Genomic DNA, 24,375 nt, shown 5'->3' with positions numbered 1-24,375 from the left:
CTCATAGAATCAGACTTCATAAATGTTCATGTCCAACCTCACCAAGGGCCCAATCATGAAACTTTCCCATCTCTCACAATACACGGCACCTTCCCTGCCTGTTTACCTCTTCACCTCAGCCAAGTCTTATGGGCAAGTTATACTGCAGGGTGAGAGGGCCTGTCAGACACGCGCTACATTGCAGGGATCTGCTTCACCCTTGCTCAACAAATGTGGTTACATTTTCACACCAGAAGCGAGTGGAGATGACAGTCCACTCTGCAAACACGTTAAACTTCATTTTTTAATCTTTTAAAGTTCTCAGTAGTCTTAACAAATCCTGTGATCACTTTTCAAACTTGACTTCACACTGGACTATCTTTGTCCACCGAGGGGGAGGCCAGCTCCTCATCGCTTGTGCTTCATGTGACTTTGAACACGATTAATCGTTCGCTGTTTGCTTCTATACCAGTGTTGGCCAATACATTAACCACTGGCCACATGGGGGTAATTGGGAATCCAAATGTGGCTAATTGCATATATGATCGGTAAATAAAAATAGGTAGTAGACACCGTCGTTGGACATGTGATCTTAATACTCATTTGCATGGCCCATAAGAAACAGGAGCAGGAATAGGCTAATCGGCCCCTCGAGCCTGCTCCACCATTCAATAAGATCATGGCTGATCCAATCTTGGGCCTCAACACCACTTTCCCGCTCTCTCCCCATAACCCTTGACTCCCCTGTAGTTCAAATGTCTGTCAATCTCCGCCTTGAACATATTCACTGACTCCGCCTCCACAACTCTCTGGGGTAGAGAATTCCAAAGATTCACGACCCTCTGGGAGAAGAAATTCCTCCTCAGCTCCGTCTTAAATGGGCGACCCCTTATTCTGAAACTATGCCCCCTAGTTCTAGATACCCCCACTAGGAGAAACATCCTCTCAACATCCACCCTGTCAATCCCCCTCAGAATCTTATATGTTTCAATAAGATCACCTCTCATTCTTCTAAATTCCAATGAGTATAGGCCCAACCTGCTCAACCTTTCTGCATAAGACAACCCCTTCATCTCCGGAATCAACCCAGTGAACCCTCTCTGGACTGCCTCCAATGCAAGTATATCCTTCCTTAAATATGGAGACCAAAACTGTACGCAGTACTCCAGGTGCGGTCTCACCAGCGCCCTGTACAATTGCATCAAAACTTCCCAACTTTTATACTCCATCCCCCTTGCAATAAAGGCCAACATTCCATTAGCCTTCCTAATTACTTGCTGTACCTGCATGCTAACTTTTTGTGTTTCATGTACAAGGACCCCCCAGATCCCTTTGTACCGCAGCATTTTGTAGTCTCACATTTAAATAATAATTTTCTTTTTCATTCTTTCTTCCAAAGTGGATAACCTCACATTTCCCCACGATATACTCCATCTGCCAAATCTTTGCGCACTCACTTAACCTATCTATATCCCTTCGCAGGCTCTTTGTGTCCTCCTCACAACTTGCTAACCCACCTATCTTTGTATCATCAGCAAATTTGGTTACAGTACACTCGGTTCCTTCATCCAAGTCATTAATATAGATTGTAAATAGTTGAGGCCCCAGCACTGATCCCTGTGGCACCCCACTAGTTACTGATTGCCAACTGGAAAATGACCCATTTATCCCGACTCTCTGTTTTCTGTTAGTTAGCCAATCCCCTATCCATGCCAATATATTATTCCCAACTCCATACGCTCTTATCTTGTGCAGTAACCTTTTATGTGACACCTTATCGAATGCCTTCTGGAAATCCAAATACACGACATCTACTGGTTCCCCCTTATCCACCCTGTTTGTTACATCCTCAAAGAACTCTAGCAAATTTGTCAAACGTGATTTCCCTTTTATAAAACCATGTTGACTCTGCTTGATTGTCTTCTGATTTTCTAAATATCCTGCTATTACCTCCTTAATAATGGATACCAGCATTTTCCCAATGACCGATGTTAGGCTAACTGGCCTATAGTTTCCTGCTTTCTGTCTCCCTCCTTTCTTGAATAGGAGCATTACATTTGCGGTTTTCCAATCCGCTGGGACCTCTCCAGAATCCAGGGAATTTTGGTAGATTACAACCAACGCATCCACTTTCTCTGAAGCCACTTCTTTTAAGACCCTAGGATGCAGGCCATCGGGTCCAGGGGACTTGTCAGCCTTTAGCCCCATTAGTTTGCCTAGTAGTTTTTCTCTAGTGATAAAGATTGTTAAGTTCCCCCCTTCCTATAGCCCCTTGATTATCTATTATTATTGGGATGTTTTTAGTGTCTTCTACCGTGAAGACTGATCCAAAATAATTGTTTAGAGCTCTGCCATTTCTCTATTTCCCATTATTAATTCCCCGGTCTCATCCTCTAAGGGACTAACATTTAGATTTAGTTTAGCTACTTATCTTCCTTTTTACATACCTGTAGAAGCTCTTACTGTCTGTTTTTATATTATTTGTTAGTTTACTCTCATACTCTATCTTCTCCCTCTTTATAATATTTTTAGTCATCCTTTGCTGGTTTCTAAAAATGTCCCAATCCTCCGGCCTACCACTAATCATCGCAACATTGTATGCCTTTTCTGTCAATTTGATACCATCCTTAACTTCCTTAGTTAGTCACGGATGGTGCATCCTTCTCGTAGAGCCTTTCTTTCGCTCTAGAATATACCTTTGCTGAGATTTATGAAATATCTCCTTAAATGTCTGCCACTGCTGATCTACCATCTTACCCTTTAATCTATTTTCCCAGCCCACTTTAGCCAACTCTGTCCTCATACCCTTGTAATTGCCTTTATTTAAGTTTCGCACACTAGTTTCAGACCCACATTTCTCACTCTCAAACTGAATTTGAAATTCTACCATGCTATGATCACTCTTTCCTAGGGGATCCTTTACTTTCCTAGGGGACTGGAGGCCTGTGTCCAGTGGGGTACCTCAGGGATCGGTGCTGGGTCCCTTGCTGTTTGTGAGCTACATAAATGATTTGGATGAGAATGTAAAAGGTATGATCAGTAAGTTCGCAGATGACACGAAAATTGGTGGGGTGGTAAATTGCGAGGAGGAAAGCCTCAGGCTACAGGACGATATAAACGGGTTGGTCAGATGGGCGGAAAAGTGGCAAATGGAATTTAACCCTGAAAAGTGCGAGGTGATGCATTTTGGACGGACAAATAAGGCAAGGGAATACACAATGAGTGGTAGGACCCTAGGAAGTACAGAGGGTCAGAGGGACCTTGGTGTACATGTACATAGATCCCTGAAGGCAGCGGAACAGGTAGATAAGGTGGTTAAAAAGGCATATGGGATACTTATATTCTATGCCTCGGCTAATGAAGGCAAGAGCAGGGAGGTTATGATGGAGCTGTACAAAACGCTGGTGAGGCCACAGCTGGAGTACTGTGTGCAGTTCTGGTCGCCTCACTATAGGAAGGATGTGATTGCTTTGGAGAAGGTGCAGAGAAGATTCACCAGGATGTTACCTGGGATGGAGCGCCTCAGCTATGAAGAAAGACTAAACAGGCTGGGGTTGTTTTCCTTGGAGCAAAGAAGGCTGAGGGGGGACCTGATTGAGGTGTACAAAATGATGAGGGGCATAGATAGGGTAGATAAAGAGGAACTTATCCCCTTAGTAGGGGGGTCAATAACAAGGGGGCATAGATTCAAGGTAAGGGGCAGGAGGTTTAGAGGGGATTTGAGGAGGAACTTTTTCACCCAGAGGGTGGTTGGAATCTGGAACTCACTGCCTGAAAGGGTGGTAGAGACAGGAACCCTCAACATTCAAGTTCCCCGGGCTGTTGTTTGCGAGACCCCAGGAGATGTCTTGCGTAAACATAGTTGACCGGGCGTGCGTATTGCTCCTTCAAGATGTCGATAGCCCCCTGGTAGCTCGTAGCGTCCCGGATAAGGGCAAAAGCTCGGTGGTTTACTTTAGAGTTCAGCACCCTGAGCTTGTCGGCATCGGCGGCGACGGTCTCGCCGGATGCAGTCAGAAAGGACTCAAAACTGTGCAGCAAGTGCGAGAACTTAGCAGTCGAGTCCGGTTCTTGCGGGTCGAGTTCCAGGCACTTGATCTTAAGAATCTGCAGCATCGTTTTTTTTTTTTTTCAGTAGTTAATAAAATTGATGCGCTATCAATTCTAATAAAAGGCTGGGCAGAGTTCAGAACAACAGGCTTTTATTAACTACTGAATTGCACTTCAGACAGATCAGGACTATGCCTCTAGTGGACGACCGAATGCCAGGAGCTGCCATGCGGCCGCTCTTATACTCAGTAGCCCAGGGGCGGAGTCAGCTGAGGCATAGTCAGGCACAACAGTGAAACAAGAGTGAACGACAACAACAACAACAACAGTGAACACAGTGAACTACAGTGGTTTACCACAGGTTTATCACCAATGAGAGAACAGTGCTCAGAACAGCCCTGTCCAAAGCTCCAGGCCCACAAAGTTCAAACAGGTCAAACCAGAAAATGACACAAGGACCAATGAGAATGACTTGTCTGAACATGGTGGGCTGAATTAGCAGGGCTGGGGTGGGGCCTAGGCTGGAATTTGGTCCCCTAAAGATCTTGAGTCTAATATTAACTGCTGTTCCCATCGGGACACCCCTTACAGACTGAGGTTACATTTTTCAGTTTGATACATTATATCCTCATCAGTAAATCCAAGCACACTCTATTAAATCTTAACTATTTATATTGCACCACAGAAGTGCCAGGCAATGACTATCTCCAACAAGCGAGAGTCTAACCACCTCCCCTTGACATTCAATGGCATTACCATCGCCGAATCCCCCACTATCAACATCCTGGGAGGGTCACCATTGACCAGAAGCTGAACTGGACCAGCCACATAAATACTGTGGCAACAAGAGCAGGTCAGAGGCTGGGTATTCTGCGGCGAGTGTCTCACCTCCTGACTCCCCAAAGTCTTTCTACCATCTACAAGGCACAAGTCAGGAGTGTGATGGAATACTCTCCACTTACCTGGATGAGTGCAGCTCCAACAACACTCAAGAAGCTTGACACCATCCAGGACAAAGCAGCCCACTTGATTGGCACCCCATCGACCACTTTAAACATTCACTCCACCACCGGCGTACCGTGGCTGCAGTGTGTACCATCTACAAGATGCACTGCAGCAACTCACCAAGGCTTCTTCGGCAGCACCTCCCAAACCCACGACCTCTTCCACCTAGAAGGACAAGGGCAGCAGGCGCATGGGAACACCACCACTTCCAAGTTCTCCTCCAAGTCACACACCATCCTGACTTAGAAATATATCGCCGATCCTTCATAGTCGCTGGGTCAAAATCCTGGAACTCACTCCCTAACAGCACTGTGGGAGTACCTTCACCACACGGACTGCAGAAGTTCAAGAAGAGTGCCATGGTATCTTTTATGTCCACCTGAGAGGGCAGATGGGGCCTCGGTTTAATGTCTCATCTAAAAGACAACACCTCCGACAGTGCAGCGCTCCCTCAATACAGCAATGGAGTGCCAGCCTACATTATGTGCTCAAGTCTCCGGAGTGGACTTGAACCCATGGCCTTCTGGGTCAGAGGAGAGATCTCTACCCTCTGGGCCACTGCCAACACTAATTACCAGAATTTTTACATCATTGAGTCGAACTTCTCCAGGTACCAGAAGTGACATCCTATGATCATGTCATACAACGTGAACAAAGTCAGAGAAGCTACTGTTAAAGAACACAACCTGTACAAAATGTCAAAACATAGAAACATTACCGAGAGAGAGAGAGATTGCTCACCAGATCCTGGACCACAAACAAGGAACAGACCGAGGAGAGTTCCACACTCCATTTTCATCACTCTGCAAATTCAAAATAAAATGCAATTATTTGAGTGAATTGTCTCAATACATTCTTCACAAGCGGGATAAAATCTGACTGGCAATCCGACTGAAGATTATATGGGATTGTTTGGATGTAAATGTCATTCTCAGGTGTCCATACTGCAGCCCACAGGGACCCCCATGGACCCCCCAGCCCTGGTTCTGTTCCACAATTTCTCAGACATGAACTCACTCCTTGGGCTGGGCAACAGGCTGCCGTGTGAAAATGTGGAAGTGAGTGAAGATCCGGACCTGTCGCTTCCAATGAAGCGGACTCGGGACAACTGGATGTGGAAAGGTTCCTGGGGCTGGGCTCACCGCAGCAGACGGAGCGGCCCCCGAATGTGAAATGTGGGGAAAGGCCGGGGTAGGGGTGAGAGCCCAGCTCCGGACTCCTCCCGGGGGAAAGGCCGGGGTAGGGGTGAGAGCCCAGCTCCGGACTCCTCCCGGGGGAAAGGCCGGGGTAGGGCGGGGGGGAAAGGCCGGGGTAGGGCGGGGGGGGAAAGGCCGGGGTAGGGCGGGGGGGGAAAGGCCGGGGTAGGGCGGGGGGGGAAAGGCCGGGGTAGGGCGGGGGGGGAAAGGCCGGGGTAGGGGTGAGAGCCCAGCTCCGGACAGCTCCCGGGGGAAAGGCCGGGGTAGGGGTGAGAGCCCAGCTCCGGACAGCTCCCGGGGGAAAGGCCGGGGTAGGGGTGAGAGCCCAGCTCCGGACAGCTCCCGGGGGAAAGGCCGGGGTAGAGGGGGGGGAAAGGCCGGGGTAGGGGTGAGAGTCCAGCTCCGGACAGCTCCCGGGGGAAAGGCCGGGGTAGAGGGGGGGGGAAAGGCCGGGGTAGGGGTGAGAGTCCAGCTCCGGACAGCTCCCGGGGGAAAGGCCGGGGTAGAGGGGGGGGGAAAGGCCGGGGTAGAGGGGGGGGGAAAGGCCGGGGTAGGGGTGAGAGCCCAGCTCCGGACAGCTCCCGGGGGAAAGGCCGGGGTAGAGGGGGGGGAAAGGCCGGGGTAGGGGTGAGAGCCCAGCTCCGGACAGCTCCCGGGGGAAAGGCCGGGGTAGAGGGGGGGGGAAAGGCCGGGGTAGGGGTGAGAGCCCAGCTCCGGACAGCTCCCGGGGGAAAGGCCGGGGTAGGGGGGGGAAAGGCCGGGGTAGGGGTGAGAGTCCAGCTCCGGACAGCTACCTTTGCTCCAATTGAAGCCGCGCCCCCCGGAAGGGCAGCAAAGTGAAAGCACTTTTGAGCAGCGAGTTGGAGTCGGGCCGTTTTGCCGGGCGGAATGTTTGGGCGCAGACAGGTTGGTGCCATTTACTGCCAATGCATTGAGCGAGTGGAATGGGGGGAGAGGGAGAGAGGCCCCGGGGAGAGGGAGAGAGGCATCTGCCGGGCGGGGCTCCTTCCTCCCACACAGGAACAGCTGCAGCCCCGGCCGCACCCTCCCCGGACCCGGGTTACAGAGACAGGCAGGGTTGTAGGGCTGGAGGAGGTTACAGAGATAGGGAGGGTTGTAGGGCCTGGAGGAGGTTGCAGAGATAGGGAGGGTTGTAGGGCTGGAGGAGGTTACAGAGATAGGGAGGGTTGTAGGGCTGGAGGAGGTTACAGAGATAGGGAGGGTTGTAGGGCTGGAGGAGGTTACAGAGATAGGGAGGGTTGTAGGGCTGGAGGAGGTTACAGAGATAGGGAGGGTTGTGGGGCTGGAGGAGATTACAGAGATAGGGAGGGTTGTAGGGCTGGAGGAGGTTAGAGAGATAGGGAGGGTTGTGGGGCTGGAGGAGGTTACAGAGATAGGGAGGGTTGTGGGGCAGGAGGAGGTTACAGAGATAGGGAGGGTTGTGGGGCTGGAGGAGATTACAGAGATAGGGAGGGTTGTGGGGCTGGAGGAGGTTACAGAGACAGGTAGGGTTGTAGGAGGTTACAGAGATAGGGAGGGTTGTGGGGCTGGAGGAGGTTACAGAGATAGGTAGGGTTGTAGGGCTGGAGGAGGTTACAGAGATAGGGAGGGTTGTAGGGCTGGAGGAGGTTACAGAGATAGGGAGAGTTGTAGGGCTGGAGGAAGTTACAGAGATCGGGAGGGTTGTAGGGCTGGAGGAAGTTACAGAGATAGGGAGGGTTGTAGGGCTGGAGGAGGTTACAGAGATAGGGAGGGTTGTGGGGCTGGAGGAGATTACAGAGATAGGGTTGTGGGGCTGGAGGAGATTACAGAGATAGGGAGGGTTGTGGGGCTGGAGGAGGTTACAGAGATAGGGAGGGTTGTAGGGCTGGAGGAGGTTACAGAGATGGGGAGAGTTGTAGGGCTGGAGGAAGTTACAGAGATAGGGAGGGTTGTGGGGCTTGAGGAGGTTACAGAGATAGGGAGGGTTGTGGGGCTGGAGGAGATTACAGAGATAGGGAGGGTTGTGGGGCTGGAGGAGGTTACAGAGATATGTAGGGTTGTAGGGCTGGAGGAGGTTACAGAGATAGGGAGGGTTGTAGGGCTGGAGGAGGTTACAGAGATAGGGAGGGTTGTAGGGCTGGAGGAGGTTACAGAGATGGGGAGAGTTGTCGGGCTGGAGGAGATTTCAGAGATAGGGAGGGTTGTGGGGCTGGAGGAGGTTACAGAGATGGGGAGAGTTGTAGGGCTGGAGGAAGTTACAGAGATAGGAAGTGTTGTAGGGGCCAGAGGAGGTTTTTTTTAATTCATTGATGGGATGTGGGCGTCGCTGGCTGGCTAGGCCTGCATTTAGTGTCCATTCCTAATTGCCCTTGAGAAGATGGTGGTGAGCCGCCGCCTTGAACCGCTGCAGTTCATATGGTGTAGGTACCCCCACAATGCTGTTAGGAAGGGAGTTCCAGGATTTTGGCCCAGCGACAGTGAAGGAACGGCGATACAGGTCCAAGTCAGGATGGTGTGTGGCTTGGAGGGGAACTTGTAGGTGGTGATGTTCCCATGCGTCTGCTGCCCTTGTCCTTCTAAGTGGTAGAGGTCACGGGTTTGGAAGGTGCTGTTGAAGGAGCTTTGGCGAGTTGCTGCAGTGCATCTTGTAGATGGTACACACTGCAGCCACAGTGCGCCAGTGGTGGAGGGAGTGAATGTTGAAGGTGGATGGAGTGCCAATCAAGCAGGCTGCTTTATCCTGAATGGTGTCGAGCTTCTTGAGTGTTGTTGGAGCTGCACTCATCCAGGCAAGTGGAGAGTATTCCATCACACTCCTGACTTGTGCCTTGTAGATGGTGGAAAGGCTTTGGGGAGTCGGGAGGTGAGACAGTCGCCACAGAATACCCAGCCTCTGGCCTGCTCTTATAGACACAGTATTTATATGGCTGGTCCAGTCAGTTTCTGATCAATGGTAACCCCCAGGATGTTGATAGTGGGGGATTCAGCGATGGTAATGCCATTGAGATGGTAATGCCATTGAATGTCAAGGGGAGATGGTTAGAGTCTTGCTTGTTGGAGATGGTCATTGCCTGGCACTTGTGTGGTGCGAATGTTGCTTGCCACTTGTTAGCCCAAGTCTGAATGTTGTCCAGGTCTTGCTGCATATGGACACGGACTGCATCAGTATCTGACGAGTCTCGAATGGTGCTGAACAGTGTGCAATCATCAGCGAACATCCCCACTTCTGACCTTATGATGGAGGGAAGGTCATTGATGAAACAGCTGAAGATGGTTGGGCCTAGGACACTGCCCTGAGGAGCTCCTGCAGTGATGTCATGTGATTGAGATGAATGACCTCCAACAACCACAGCCAACTTCCTTTGTGCTAGGTATGATTCCAACCAATGGAGAGTTTTCCCCTTGATTCCCATTGACTTCAGTTTTGCTAGGGCTCCTTGATGCCACACTCGATCAAATGCTGCCTTGATGTCAAGGGCAGTCACTCTCACCTCACCTCTGGAGTTCAGCTCTTTTGTCCATGTTTGGACCAAGGCTGTAATGAGGTCAGGAGCTGAGTGGCCCTGGCGGAACCCAAACTGGGCGTCAGTTAGCAGGTTATCGCTGAGTAAGTGCCGCTTGATAGCACTGTCGACGAAACCTTCCATCACTTTGCTGATGAATGAGAGTAGACTGATGGGATGGTAATTGGCTGGGTCGGATTTGTCCTGCTTTTTGTAGACAGGACATACTTGGGCAATTTTCCACATTGCCGGGTAGATGCCAGTGTTGTAGTTGTACTGGAACAGCTTGGCTAGGGGCGCAGCTAGTTCTGGAGCACAAGTCTTCATTACTATTGCCGGAATGTTGTCAGGGCCCATAGCCTTTGGTTACAATGTTAGGGAGGGTTGTAGGGGCTGGAGGAGGTTACAGAGATAGGGAGGGTTGTAGGGGCTGGAGGAGGTTACAGAGATAGGGAGGGTTGTAGGGGATGGAGGAGGTTACAGAGATGGGGAGGGTTGTAGGGGCTGTAGGAGGTTACAGAGATAGGGAGAGTTGTAGGCTGTAGGAGGTTACAGCGATAGGGAGGGTTGTAGGGGCTGGAGGAGGTTACAGAGATAGGGAGGGTTGTAGGGGCTGGAGGAGGTTGCAGAGATAGGGAGGGTTGTAGGGCTGGAGGAGGTTAGAGAGATAGGGGTGTAGGGCTGGAGGAGGTTACAGAGATAGGGAGGGTTGTAGGGGCTGGAGGAGGTTACAGAGATAGGGAGGGTTGTCGGGGATGGAGGAGGTTACAGATGGGGAGGGTTGTACGGGCTGGAGGAGGTTACAGAGATAGGGAGGGTTGTAGGGGCTGGAGGAGGTTACAGAGATAGGGAGGGTTGTAGCGGCTGGAGGAGGTTCCAGAGATAGGGAGGGTTGTAGGGGCTAGAGGAGGTTACAGAGATAGGGACGGGTGTAGGGGCTGGAGGAGGTTAGACATAGGGAGGGTTGTAGGGGCTGGAGGAGGTTACAGGCATAGGGCGTGTTGTAGGGGCTAGAGGAGGTTACAGAGATAGGAAGGGTTGTAGGGGCTGGAGGAGGTTACAGAGATAGGGAGGGGTGTAGGGGCTGGAGGAGGTTAGAGATAGGGAGGGTTGTAGGGGTTGGAGGAGGTTACAGAGATAGGGATGGTTGTGGGGCTGGAGAAGGTTATAGAGATAGGGAGCCTTCTAGGGCTGGAGGAGGTTATAGATGTAGGGAGTATTGTAGTGTTAACCCCTCGCTTCAGTGAGGAGGATCTACCCTTAACTTGGGGTATCAGGGTTCGCTGCTTTAGGAGACTAAACACGCCAGTCAGTCTATTGTCACTTTCTCAGTAATACACAAAGTCAGAAACTGTAAAATACGTAAAGTTTTATTCCGGTAACCGGTACTGGACTTCACTCTGAGAAATCCCTTGTGATTGCACACAAGGAAGTCTCCTCTAGAGTGTGCATTGGACTCACGGGGCTACAATATTTATACATTTTCATAAATTGCAAGTCATCATGAGAATACAGAAAACTAGGCGATCACACGCTGCACGAGTCATTTGTTTCTTTTTAAAATTCACTTTAGCTTTCAACAAAATTCGGCCCTGAGACTCTCTACTCTGTTCTATAAACATTCTGTTTCGTCCTTTCTTATCTATGTGTATTGCATTCCCACAGTCCTGCATCAGCTTTTTACATTTAAACCATTCACTGTATGTCAAGTAGTCCATCATGCTTTGCGAATCATTGGTAAGGCAGTATGGGATTAATCCAGCTTAACATTCCCTCCTTTTATCATTACATGATAACCTCGACCTTTTCTCTACCTACTGCATAGGGCGTCAACTATTCCATATAGTTGAAGATTATTCTGCCCCGCCTGGGGTCTCCTCTCCATTGCATCGGATCTTCTCTTTCGGTGTGCTCCATTAATTCTGCCCCGCCTGGGGTATCCTCTGTTTCTTCTATCTTTCCTGATGTTACCCTGCCTGGGGTCCCCTTTCTCGCTGTTGAGGTTATGTCCATTATGACCAGAGCAGTGATGACAACTTGCAGTGTGAAGCGTGAATCCATTTTGTCTTTCCTTCGACCTTCACCGCGGTATGCGTGGTTAACAGTACTTGATAGGGTCCCTTCCACCTGGGTTCTAGTCCTTTTCGGTAGAAATTCTTTACGAAGACGTAATCACCCGGTTTGAGTCGATGACAGGCGTCCTCTGGTGTTGGTTTAGTAACAGCTGTTACCTGTTGATGAGACAACTTTAAAGCAGAGGTTAGTGACATACAATAAGACATCATCTGATTGTCCATTACATGAATATCTATTTGTCTGTCGTCTTGGATGGGAGCCGAGAACGGGGTTCTTAAAGGTCTTCCGAAGATAATTTCTGCTGGTGATAATCCTGTCTTTCGAGCGGGATTGGTTCTCATGGCATATAATGCAATTGGTAATACTTCTGGCCATTTTAATTTGGTTTCTACACAGAGTTTGGCCAATTTTAGCTTTAGGGCTCCATTAGCCCTTTCCACCAGTCCTGCTGATTGTGGATGGAGCGGGCAATGTAAATGCTGTCTAATACTGAGAACATTGCAAAGTTCAGCATTAATTTCTGCAACAAAGTGTGGTCCGTTATCAGAACTCAATTGTATTGGCACTCCGAACCTTGGCACTATATCTTTCAGTATTATTTTGCACACAGCCTTTGCGGTATTGTTCCTTGTTGGGAAGGCTTCTATCCATTTACTAAATACATCAATGATAACTAATACATATTTATATCCATACGCTGATTCTAATTGTACAAAATCTAACTGCAGTATTTGAAAGGGACCGTCTGGGATAGGAGTTGTTGCTAATATAGTTGGTGTGGCTTTTCCCGGGTTATGTTGCTGGCATATCAGACAGTGATCAATTGTCCACTGTGCCACTTTTCCCAATTTGGGTTGTACCAAGAATTTTTCAATTTGGAGCAACTATCCTTCCCTTCGGGTTGGCATATAGTTGTGTCAAAGGATCCTTTTTACAATTTTCTTTTATCCACTCTTGTTTTTCATTTTCAGGAGCGCCCTCCTGGTGCTTTTGTACATCTTCCAACGATGGGGCACAAGAGGGATACTTACTTCCCTCCCTCCTTTTGTTCCAACTGGGGCATTTGTTTCTGGTCCATATACATAGCGGCATATTTTGCTGCTTCATCTGCCCACCTATTCCCCTCAGCAACCTGTGTATGTAACCGTGTGTGTGCCTGGCATTTTACTATGGCTAATTCCCCGGGTAGTAATACTGCCTGTGTCAATCTTTCTACCTGTACTTGGTTCAATATGGGAGTTCCAGATGTGGTCAGAAAACCCTTCCTTTTCCATATTATTCTGAAATCATGCGCTAATCCGAAGGCATATCTCGAGTCCGTATAAATATTTACTTTCATCCCTTCTGATAATTCGTATGCTCTCGCTAGTGCGTGTAATTCTGCTTTCTATGCTGACCAATGATTTGGAAGTTTACCTGATTCTACCACATTTGGTGATTCTATAATTGCGTATCCTATCTGTCCTTCACCTGTATCTGATCTAGAGGCTGATCCATCCACAAAGTACTCATGGTCTGGGGTATTCAAAGGCACGTCCTTTAAATCAGGTCTGATTATTGTTTGGGTCTCAATTTTTGTTACACAGTCATGTGTTGGTTCACCTACATGTTCTGTGGGTTAATCTCATATCTACTTATCCTTGCCGACGTCATGTGCTGTGTGGATAATTTGTTCAGTAACCGGTAGTAGTCACGTACAACCGAAATAGTCTATCATACATTGGTCTTCCTAAGGGCGGGGCCTCTCTTAAGGCTTGTTGTAAAGAATTAAACGCATCTCTTTGTGCTTCTGATAGAACGAACGGTTCTCTAACCTGTGATCCTGTTAGTATAGTTAGGGACCTCGTATGTTTAGTGATTTCTGGTATCCATCTGTCCTGCAGAAATGTATTAATCCTAAAAATGCTCGTATTCCTCTTTTAGTGGTAGGTTCCGGATGTTGGGATATTGTTTGGGTCCTTTCTGAGAGCAGAACTTTTTCATCTGGTGTCAGAATGTGCCCTAAGTATGTTACATGCTTTTTGCAAAATTGAATCTTTGCTTTTGATACTACATACCCTTCCCTTGACAAATGGTTCAAAATGAATTTTGTATCTATTTGACAATCCATTGCTGTTGCCAGGACTGAGCTGAAGCCAATAATTCCCCCAATCTCACCAACGTTTGAGTGATAATTTCATCATCCTCTGATGCTTCATCGTATGGCAATTGTTCAAAAGCTTGTTTCGTAATTAACATATCCTGCTCTACTTTATCCACAGCTGCCGTCGCGTCTTTAGCCGATTTCTCAGCCATCGGGTACATTCTCATTTCGTAATTCATTGCACATTGCACATTAGTTGACACACACACGCACCATGCAACTTCAATCACAACTTCTAGCCGCAGTCATGATCGCGAGAGAGAGAGCGAGAGCGCGCAGCCTGTGACCTCGAAGAGGGAAGCACAGGCTTTTAAAGGGACAGCACACTGAAGATGAATGAGCATACACTCGGCAGGTTTTTTATTATTCTTAACTACATCTTACACTCTCAATCACTTTCCTTTAATTACCATTCATATCTCATTCATGAGTCCTGGAGAAACTTTACTGTCCAGTACAATATTTAAGATAGAAAACATAGATCAAACGTTCTCACTTGATCCAAGTTATTAACACTTTTTTTATTTATCATTATTTTAGAGGATATTTTATTTTCCCAAAAGTAACCCAATATATAGTGCCTGAGTCCATTTCGTCATTTCGTCATTATCCCAAAATCCAAACAGCAGTGTCATTGTACCGGCAGGTTTTGTCAATGTTCAATTTCATTTCTATCAATTTATCCTCCATCTCCAATTTCAGAAACAAGTAATTCTCAGGCTAGGTGGCTTACACAGTGTTTTAACATTAGTGACAGAAGTGCTGCAATTAGTTTACAAGGTAACTTCCATATAACAAAAGAAAGAAGAGACTCCATTGTGACTCTGCTTAGAGCCCAAGGTTAAGTTATCAAATCATAAATTCCTTCTGTCACTGGGGAAATATTAACTTAAAATTAAGAAACTTAAATTATTTAACGTCCAATATCTTTAAACTTCTTACTAAAGTTGGGTTAACTCCTTTGCAGGATTTTAAGAAGGTGGAGCAAAACATTATCAAACGCACGTCATTACGTTACTTCACGTAAACTTAAAAAACTTTCCCGATCGAAAAAGACAGTTGTGTTTTTACACTTTAACCAAACATGAACACGGAGGTAATATGGACAAAGGCGGGATTGAGCAAAATTCACAAGCTAAGTATTATTCAATGCGGTCTACAGAAATTCACACCAACCAGAATTTCACCGTGGCCACAATGAAAGTTTGGTTTTAATAGGTTAATTAACCCCATAACTCCAATTTAATCCAGATCTTGTAAACATTCAAATTAATTTTCTTCCAAGCACATCGGCAACTGTAACTTTTTAAGGCAGAAGCCCATCTTTTGTAAAACTATGGACAGACAAATAAAACCAAATAGCGCACTCTCGCAGAAAACAGTAAATGACGTCATATTTCCTTATTGTCCTTTCTTCAGATGTCTTTCCAAAATACTGTAAAAATATTGAGTATAACTGGAGAAAATTAGTCTTTCACAAAACAAATCAAATCAAACTGCTTCAGAACATTTCACCATAGCAACCGCGACTCCAAGGTCAAATCTTAGACTGAAACTTAATCTTTTGAAAAACAAACTTTTTGTTGTTCTTCTCAGTTTTTACACACCAGCTTAATTTAAATTGTAGTTCAAAGGTTTTTTTCAATTCTTGGGGCAAAATCTTATTCGCACATTCTTAAAACTTCCAAAATCAAATCAAAATGCTTTTAACACAGAATTGGGTGGAGCTAAAACACACATAACAGAATCTTTCTTTTAAAGACAGACTTTTCAGACAAAAATACTATAACATCTTAAACATTCATAGTCAGGAAAACTGTCACACTTTCACACAAACTGAAATTCCAGCATATTTTTTAAGGATCCTTTCACTCAGCAAATCTTGTGTTTTATTGTATAAGGAGGGGTTGTAGGGGCTGGAGGAGATTATAGAGATAGGGAGGGTTGTAGGGCTGGAGGAGGTTACAGAGATAGGGAGGGTTGTAGGGGCTGGAGGAGGTTACAGAGATAGGGAGGGTTGTAGGGCTGGAGGAGATTACAGAGATAGGGAGGGTTGTAGGGCTGGAGGAGGTTACAGAGATAGGGAGGGTTGTAGGGGCTGGAGGAGGTTACAGAGATAGGGAGGGTTGTAGGGGCTGGAGGAGATTACAGAGATAGGGTTGTAGGGCTGGAGGAGGTTACAGAGATAGGGAGGGTTGTAGGGGCTGGAGGAGGTTACAGAGATAGGGAGGGTTGTAGGGGCTGGAGGAGGTTACAGAGATAGGGAGGGTTGTGGGGCTGGAGGAGATTACAGAGATAGGGAGGGTTGTAGGGGCTGGAGGAGGTTACAGAGCTAGAGAGGGTTGTAGGGGCTGGAGGAGATTACAGAGATAGGGAGGGGTGTAGGGGCTGGAGGAGGTTACAGGGATAGGGAGGGGTGTAGGGCTGGAGGAGGTTACAGAGATAGGGCGGGTTGTAGGGGCTGGAGGAGGTTACAGAGATAGGGAGGGTTGTAGGACTGGAGGAGATTACAGAGATAGGGAGGGTTGTAGGGCTGGAGGAGATTAGAGATAGGGAGGGTTGTAGGGCTGGAGGAGGTTACAGAGATAGGGAGGGTTGTAGGGCTGGAGGAGGTTACAGAGATAGGGAGGGGTTGTAGGGCTGGAGGAGGTTACAGAGATAGGGAGGGTTGTAGGGGCTGGAGGAGGTTACAGAGATAGGGAGGGTTGTAGGGCTGGAGGAGGTTACAGAGATTGGGAGGGTTGTAGGGGCTGGAGGAGGCTACAGAGATAGGGAGGGTTGTGGGGCTGGAGGAGGTTACAGAGATAGGGAGGGTTGTAGGGGCTGGAGGAGGTTACAGAGATAGGGAGGGTTGTAGGGGCTGGAGGGGGTTACAGAGATAGGGAGGGTTGTAGGGCTGGAGGAGATTACAGAGATAGGGAGGGTTGTGGGGCTGGAGGAGGTTACAGAGATAGGGCGGGTTGTAGGGACTGGAGGAGGTTACAGAGATAGGGAGGGTTGTAGGGCTGGAGGAGGTTACAGAGATAGGGTGGGTTGTAGGGGCTGGAAGAGGTTACTGAGATAGGGAGGGTTGTAGGGGCTGGAGGAGGTTACAGAGATAGGGAGGGTTGTAGGGCTGGAGGAGGTTACAGAGATAGGGAGGGTTGTAGGGCTGGAGGAGGTTACAGAGATAGGGAGGGTTGTGGGACTGGAGGAGATTACAGAGATAGGGAGGGTTGTAGGGGCTGGAGGAGGTTACAGAGATAGGGAGGGTTGTAGGGCTGGAGGAGGTTACAGAGATAGGGAGGGTTGTAGTGCTGGAGGAGGTTACAGAGATAGGGAGGGTTGTAGTGCTGGAGGAGGTTACAGAGATAGGGAGGGTTGTAGTGCTGGAGGAGGTTACAGAGATAGGGAGGGTTGTAGAGGCTGGAGGAGGTTACAGAGATAGGGAGGGTTGTAGGGGCTGGAGGAGGTTACACAGATAGGGAGGGTTGTAGGGCTGGAGGGGGTTACAGAGATAGGGAGGGTTGTAGGGCTGGAGGAGGTTACAGAGATAGGAGGGTTGTAGGGGCTGGAGGAGGTTATAGAGATAGGGAGGGTTGTAGGGGCTGGAGGAGATTACAGAGATAGGGAGGGTTGTAGGGGCTGGAGGAGGTTACAGAAATAGGGAGGGTTGTAGGGGCTGGAGGAGGTTACAGAGATAGGGAGGGTTGTAGGGCTGGAGGAGGTTACAGAGATAGGGAGGGTTGTAGGGCTGGAGGAGATTACAGAGATAGGAAGGGTTGTAGGGGCTGGAGGAGATTACAGAGATAGGGAGGGTTGTAGGGGCTGGAGGAGGTTACAGAGATAGGGAGGGTTGTAGGGGCTGGAGGAGGTTACAGAGATAGGGAGGGTTGTAGGGCTGGAGGAGGTTACAGAGATAGGGAGGGTTGTAGTGCTGGAGGAGGTGACAGAGATTGGGAGGGTTGTAGGGGCTGGAGGAGGTTACAGAGATAGGGAGGGTTGTAGGGCTGGAGGAGGTTACAGAGATAAGGAGGGTTGTAGGGGCTGGAGGAGGTTACAGAGATAGGGAGGGTTGTAGGGGCTGGAGGAGATTACAGAGATAGGGAGGGTTGTAGGGCTGGAGGAGGTTACAGAGATAGGGAGGGTTGTAGGGCTGGAGGAGGTTACAGAGATTGGGAGGGTTGTAGGGGCTGGAGGAGGTTACAGAGATAGGGAGGGTTGTAGGGGCTGGAGGAGGTTACAGAGATAGGGAGGGTTGTAGTGCTGGAGGAGGTTACAGAGATAGGGTGGGTTGTAGTGCTGGAGGAGGTTACAGAGATAGGGAGGGTTGTAGGGGCTGGAGGAGATTACAGAGATAGGGAGGGTTGTAGGGCTGGAGGAGGTTACAGAGATAGGGAGGGTTGTGGGGCTGGGGGAGATTACAGAGATAGGGAGGGTTGTGGGGCTGGAGGAGGTTACAGAGATAAGGAGGGTTATAGAGGCTGGAGGAGGTTACAGAGATAGGGAGGGTTGTAGGGGCTGGAGGAGGTTACACAGATAGGGAGGGTTGTAGGGCTGGAGGGGGTTACAGAGATAGGGAGGGTTGTAGGGCTGGAGGAGGTTACAGAGATAGGAGGGTTGTAGGGGCTGGAGGAGGTTACAGAGATGGGGAGGGTTGTAGGGGCTGGAGGAGATTACAGAGATAGGGAGGGTTGTAGGGGCTGGAGGAGGTTACAGAAATAGGGAGGGTTGTAGGGGCTGGAGGAGATTACAGAGATAGGAAGGGTTGTAGGGCTGGAGGAGATTATAGAGATAGGGAGGGTTGTAGGGCTGGAGGAGGTTACAGAGATAGGGAGGGTTGTAGGGGCTGGAGGAGGTTACACAGATAGGGAGGGTTGTAGGGCTGGAGGGGGTTACAGAGATAGGGAGGGTTGTAGGGCTGGAGGAGGTTACAGAGATAGGAGGGTTGTGGGGGCTGGAGGAGGTTACAGAGATAGGGAGGGTTGTAGGGGCTGGAGGAGATTACAGAGATAGGGAGGGTTGTAGGGGCTGGAGGAGATTACAGAGATAGGGAGGGTTGTGGGGCTGGAGGAGGTTACAGAGATAGGAAGGGTTGTAGGGCTGGAGGAGATTATAGAGATAGGGAGGGTTGTAGGGCTGGAGGAGGTTACAGAGATAGGGAGGGTTGTAGGGGCTGGAGGAGGTTACAGAGATAGGGAGGGTTGTAGGGGCTGGAGGAGGTTACAGAGATAGGGAGGGTTGTAGGGCTGGAGGAGATTACAGAGATAGGGAGGGTTGTAGGGGCTGGAGGAGGTTACAGAGATAGGGAGGGTTGTAGGGCTGGAGGAGATTACAGAGATAGGGAGGGTTGTAGGGGCTGGAGGAGGTTACAGAGATAGGGAGGGTTGTAGGGCTGGAGGAGGTTACAGAGATAGGAAGGGTTGTAGGGGCTGGAGGAGATTACAGAGATAGGGAGGGTTGTAGGGCTGGAGGAGATTACAGAGATAGGGAGGGTTGTAGGGGCTGGAGGTGGTTACACAGATAGGGAGGGTTGTAGTGCTGGAGGAGGTTACAGAGATAGGGAGGGTTGTGGGACTGGAGGAGATTACAGAGATAGGGAGGGTTGTAGGGCTGGAGGAGATTACAGAGATAGGAAGGGTTGTAGGGGCTGGAGGAGATTACAGAGATAGGGAGGGTTGTAGGGCTGGAGGAGATTACAGAGATAGGAAGGGTTGTAGGGCTGGAGGAGGTTACAGAGATAGGGAGGGTTGTAGGGCTGGAGGAGATTACAGAGATAGGGAGGGTTGTAGGGCTGGAGGAGATTACAGAGATAGGAAGGGTTGTAGGGGCTGGAGGAGATTACAGAGATAGGGAGGGTTGTAGGGCTGGAGGAGGTTACAGAGATAGGGAGGGTTGTAGGGCTGGAGGGGGTTACAGAGATAGGAAGGGTTGTAGGGCTGGAGGAGGTTACAGAGATAGGGAGAGTTGTGGGGCTGGAGGAGATTACAGAGATAGGGCGGGTTGTCGGGGCTGGAGAAGGTTACAGAGATAGGGCGGGTTGGGGCTGGAAGAGGTTACTGAGATAGGGAGGGTTGTCGGGCTGGAGGAGGTTACAGAGATAGGGCGGGTTGTAGGGGCTGGAGGAGTTTACAGAGATAGGGAGAGTTGTGGGGCTGGAGGAGATTACAGAGATAGGGCGGGTTGTAGGGGCTGGAGGAGGTTACAGACATGCAGGGTTGGAGGGGCTGGAGGAGGTTACAGAGATAGGGAGGGTTGTAGGGGCTGGAGGAGGTTACAAAGATGGGGAGGGTTGTCGGGCTGCAGGAGGTTACAGAGATAGGGAGGGTTGTAAGGCTGGAGGAGGTTACAGAGATAGGAAGGGTTGTAGAGGCTGGATGTGTTTATAGAGATAGGGAGGGTTGTAGGGCTGGAGGAGGTTACAGAGATAGGAGGGTTGTAGGGCTGGAGGAGGTTACAGAGATAGGAGGGTTGTAGGGGCTGGAGGAGGTTACAGAGATAGGGAGGGTTGTAGGGGCTGGAGGAGATTACAGAGATAGGAAGGGTTGTCGAGGCTGGATGTGTTTATAGAGATAGGGAGCCTTCTAGGGCATGAGGAGGTTACAGAGATAGGGAGGGCTGTTGGGCATGAGGAGGTTACAGAGATAGGGATGGTTATTGGGCTGGAGGAAGGTACAGAGATCGGGAGGGTTGGAGGAGGTTACAGAGACGGGGAGGATAGTAGGGCTGGAGGTGGTTACAGAGACAGGGAGGGTTTTAGGGATGGAGGATGGTACTGAGACGGGAAGGATTGTAGGGTTGGAGGAGTTTAGAGATAGGGAGTGTTGTAGGGTTTGAGGAGGTTACACAGACAGCGAGGGTTTTAGGGCTGGAGGAGGTTACTGAGACAGGGAGGAGCGAGGGCTGGAGGAGCTTAGAGATGGGGAGGTTTGTAAGGCTGTCGGAGTTTACAGAGAAAGGGAGAGTTGTAGGGCTGGAGGAAGTTAGAGATTGGGAGTGTTGTCGGGCTGGAGGAGGTTACAGATATAGCGATGGTTCTGGAGGCTGGAGCAGGTTACAGAGATAGGGAGGCTTCTAGGGTTGGAGGAGTTTGCAGAAATAGGGAGGATTGTAGGTCTGGAGGAGGTTACAGAGATAGGGAGGGTTGTAGGGCTGGAGGAGTGTACAGAGATAGGGAGGAGTGAGAGCTGGAGGAGGTTACAGAGACGGAGTGTTGTCGGGCTGCAGGCGGTTACAGAGAAAGTGAGGATGTTAGGGCTAGAGGAGGTTATAGAGGTAGGGCATGTTGTTGGGCTTGAGCTTACAGAGATAGGGAGTGTTATAGGGTTTGAGGAGGTTACAGAGATAGGGAGGGTTACAGGGCTGGAGGAGTGTGCAGAGACGGATGAGTTAGGGCTGGTGGAGGATACAGAGATAGGGAGGGTTGTAGGGCTGGAGGAGGCTACAGAGATAGGGAGGGGTGTAGGGGCTGGTGGAGGATACAGAGATAGGGAGGGGTGTAGGGCTGGAGGAGGTTACAGAGATAGGGAGGGGTGTAGCGGATGGAGGAGGTTACAGAGATAGGGAGGGTTGTGGGGCTGGAGGAGGTTACAGAGATGGTGAGGCTTCTAGGGTTGGAGGAGGTTAAAGAGACGTAGGATTGTAGGGCTACAATGAAGGCGAACATACCATTTGCCTTCCTCACTTCTTACTGCACCTGTATGTTTGCTTTCAATGACTGGTGTACAAGGATACCCAGGTCCCTTTGTACATCAACATTTCCCAATCTATCACTATTTAAATTATACTCTTCCTTTCTGTTTTTCCTACTGTATTGGATAACTTCTCATTTATCCCTGTTATACTGCAGCTGCCATGTATTTGCCCACTCGCTCAACTTGTCTAAATCGCCTTGAAGCCTCTTTGCACCCTCCTCACAACTCTCAATCCCACCTAGTTTCGTGTCATCAGCAAACTTGGAAATATTACATTTGGTTCCCTTATCCAAATCATCATTGATATATATTGTGAATAGCTGGGGCCCAAGCACTGATCCCTGCGGTACCCTACCAGTCACCGCCTGCCACCTCGAAAAAGACCCATTTATTCCTACTCTCTGTTTCCTGTCTATTAACCAATTTTCAATCCATGCCAGTATATTACCCCCAATCCCATGTGCTTTAATTTTGCACACTAACCTCTTATGTGGGACTTTATCAAAGGCCTTCTGAAGTGTTTTCTGCAAGAGACATTTCTGCAGTGTCTCCTTCCTATTGTTCCTATAGTCATTCATTTATTACTCTGATCAGTGAGCAGCACTGATTACTGGATAGATCCCCACACATTTCTGCCAGTGTATCCTTCCTATTGTTCCTATAGTCATTCATTTATTACTCTGATCAGTGAGCACCACTGATTACTGGATAGATCCCCATACATTTCTGCAACACACTGAAATAAAACATTAGAGACATGCTTTTATTTTTGTTATGTATTGTGTGTTCTATTGTGTGTTCTCCTCCCACCTGTGGTGGCGCTGTCACAGGAGATAAATGGTTGGGTGTTCTCGGTTAAGTTTAGCTCTCTTTGTTTTGTCATCGACATGCATTTGTAGATAAGCCTGGCATAAGTCTATTTTGCTGAACTTTTGCCCTCCGGCCAGGCCCGTAAAAAGATCCTCAATGAGGGGAAGAGGGTACTGTTCCGCAGACAGCACCGGGTTAATAGTCACTTTAAAATCCCCGCAGATTCGAACAGATCCATCCTTTTTCAGGACAGGCACAATGGGTGTGGCCCATTTGCTCAAGCTCACAGGCTCCAGGACTCCATTCTCGACTAAGGCCTCCAAGTTAGCCTTGTAGGAGTCTACCTACTCCTAACAAAATATACTGAACTCAGAGAGGTTCAACAGAAAAGGCTTAATTGTTGAGACTACATGTTGAACACAAAAATGGCGTCAGAGACTACACCAAGTCCGACTGCCTTTCATCAGTCCACAGCTTCGACTGCTCCTCCCCCGCTCTGGGCTTAACTATGTTGCAGATCGAGTTTCTTAAAGGTGTGATCCTTCTTAAAGGCACGACGCCTGATTTATAGTCTATGGACCGAAAAGCAGATTGTGTCCTTTCTGTGATCGGTACGCCACACCCTCAACTTTTGGCCTAATTGCATAGGGTACAGGTCGGGCTTTGTGAAACTTCGGCTTGCTGTCAGGTTTAATGTCCAGTCTCACGCTGATCTTTTTCATGCTCCCAAGTTCCCCATTGAAGAGTTCTGCATGTTTGTTTAACACTGCAGTCAGACCTGACTCCCCTTTTGACATCATGCGGACTGCAGGCCAGTCCAGCGTGATTTTCTCTAGCCACGCACGTCCCAGTAGCGATGGGTAATTTCCCTTTACCACATATAGTGGCAGTTTTGCAGTCTGTCCGTTCAATTTAACTGTCACCTCAATGGCGCCTCTCATAGCCACAGGTTCGCCAGTATACGTCTTTAGCACAATGTTTGTTGGCTGAAGGGTAAGATGCTTTAGCATTTTGTTGTAGACAGTGTCTGAAACAAGGGACACAGCCGCGCCTGTGTCCACCTCCATCCGCACTGATTGTCCCTCCACCATTGGTGACACCCAGTAGCCATTTGAATCACCTGCAACTGTCAGTATGTGCACCTCTTCCTCCTCAGAGGTGTCGCTCCCCTCTGTTTTGCTTGTTCCATCATACTGCACTGAATGAACACTCTTTTTCCTCTCTTGTCCAAATACAGACATTTTGCTTCCATGCTTCCCAGCTCTGTCCTTTTTTTTTACCTCTACAGGCGCGTTCAATGTGTACTCGCTGCCACACTTCTGCAGGCCAATCCCAGGGGTGTAGGGTTCCCAGCTGTGGAACATTCCGGACCCTTTGACATGGGGAACATGTTTTGGCTTTCTCCTCAATATATCCCATCCTCGTCGCCACTTGTTGTGTCGGTACCTTTCTAACTAGACACAATTTAGGACTCAGAACTCAGAGATTCAAACATGAAGTGCTTTATTGGAAGGAAAGGAAGTTCTGGCAAGTTCCGAACAAAGAGAGCTAAACTTAACCGAGAACACCCAACCATTTATCTCCTGTGACAGCGCCACCACAGGTGGGAGGAGAACACACAATACATAACAATTTTAAAGAAATCTTACTCGCCGCCCAGACAGGTTTGAATGAAGAGAGTTCTTCAGTCTGTTCTCTTTATCTTTCTGGAATACCAGCCCTGCCTTCTTCCTGTTGCAGCATCCAGCTGTTTCTTCCTATCACACCAAGATATGAGAATTATTGTCAGTGATATGAAAAGGGTGTTAATAATGCAGCATGAAAACAATGGGTGGCTGATCCAGGTAACTCTGATCTAATTTACAGGGTCCACAATGGAGAATCTCTTCCTGGCGTCATTCCTATTGTTACAGATTCAGATTACAGCAGCAGGTAAGAGACTGGGTTAAAGGCAGGAA

The 24,375-nt window shown here is 48.8% G+C and overlaps 1 protein-coding gene across 1 annotated transcript in view; it reads left to right on the top strand.

Moving 5' to 3' along the window:
* Positions 1 to 7,004: 7,004 nt before the first annotated feature.
* Positions 7,005 to 24,375, top strand: part of LOC147096512 (butyrophilin subfamily 1 member A1-like) — a 40,952-nt gene continuing 23,581 nt past the window's right edge. Inside the window, exons 1-2 of the mRNA XM_085975313.1 lie at positions 7,005 to 7,136; positions 24,284 to 24,349. Of these exons, the coding sequence (XP_085831439.1) occupies positions 24,292 to 24,349 (58 nt within the window). The 5' untranslated portion in view covers positions 7,005 to 7,136; positions 24,284 to 24,291. The remainder of the gene's footprint in view (positions 7,137 to 24,283; positions 24,350 to 24,375) is intronic.

This window comes from Somniosus microcephalus, unplaced genomic scaffold, assembly GCF_052327205.1.
Source record: "Somniosus microcephalus isolate GS21.2 unplaced genomic scaffold, FLI_Smic_1.0 unresolved_chr1, whole genome shotgun sequence".
NCBI classification, from domain to species: Eukaryota; Metazoa; Chordata; class Chondrichthyes; order Squaliformes; family Somniosidae; genus Somniosus; species Somniosus microcephalus.
This window is presented reverse-complemented; position numbering and strand designations above follow the sequence as displayed.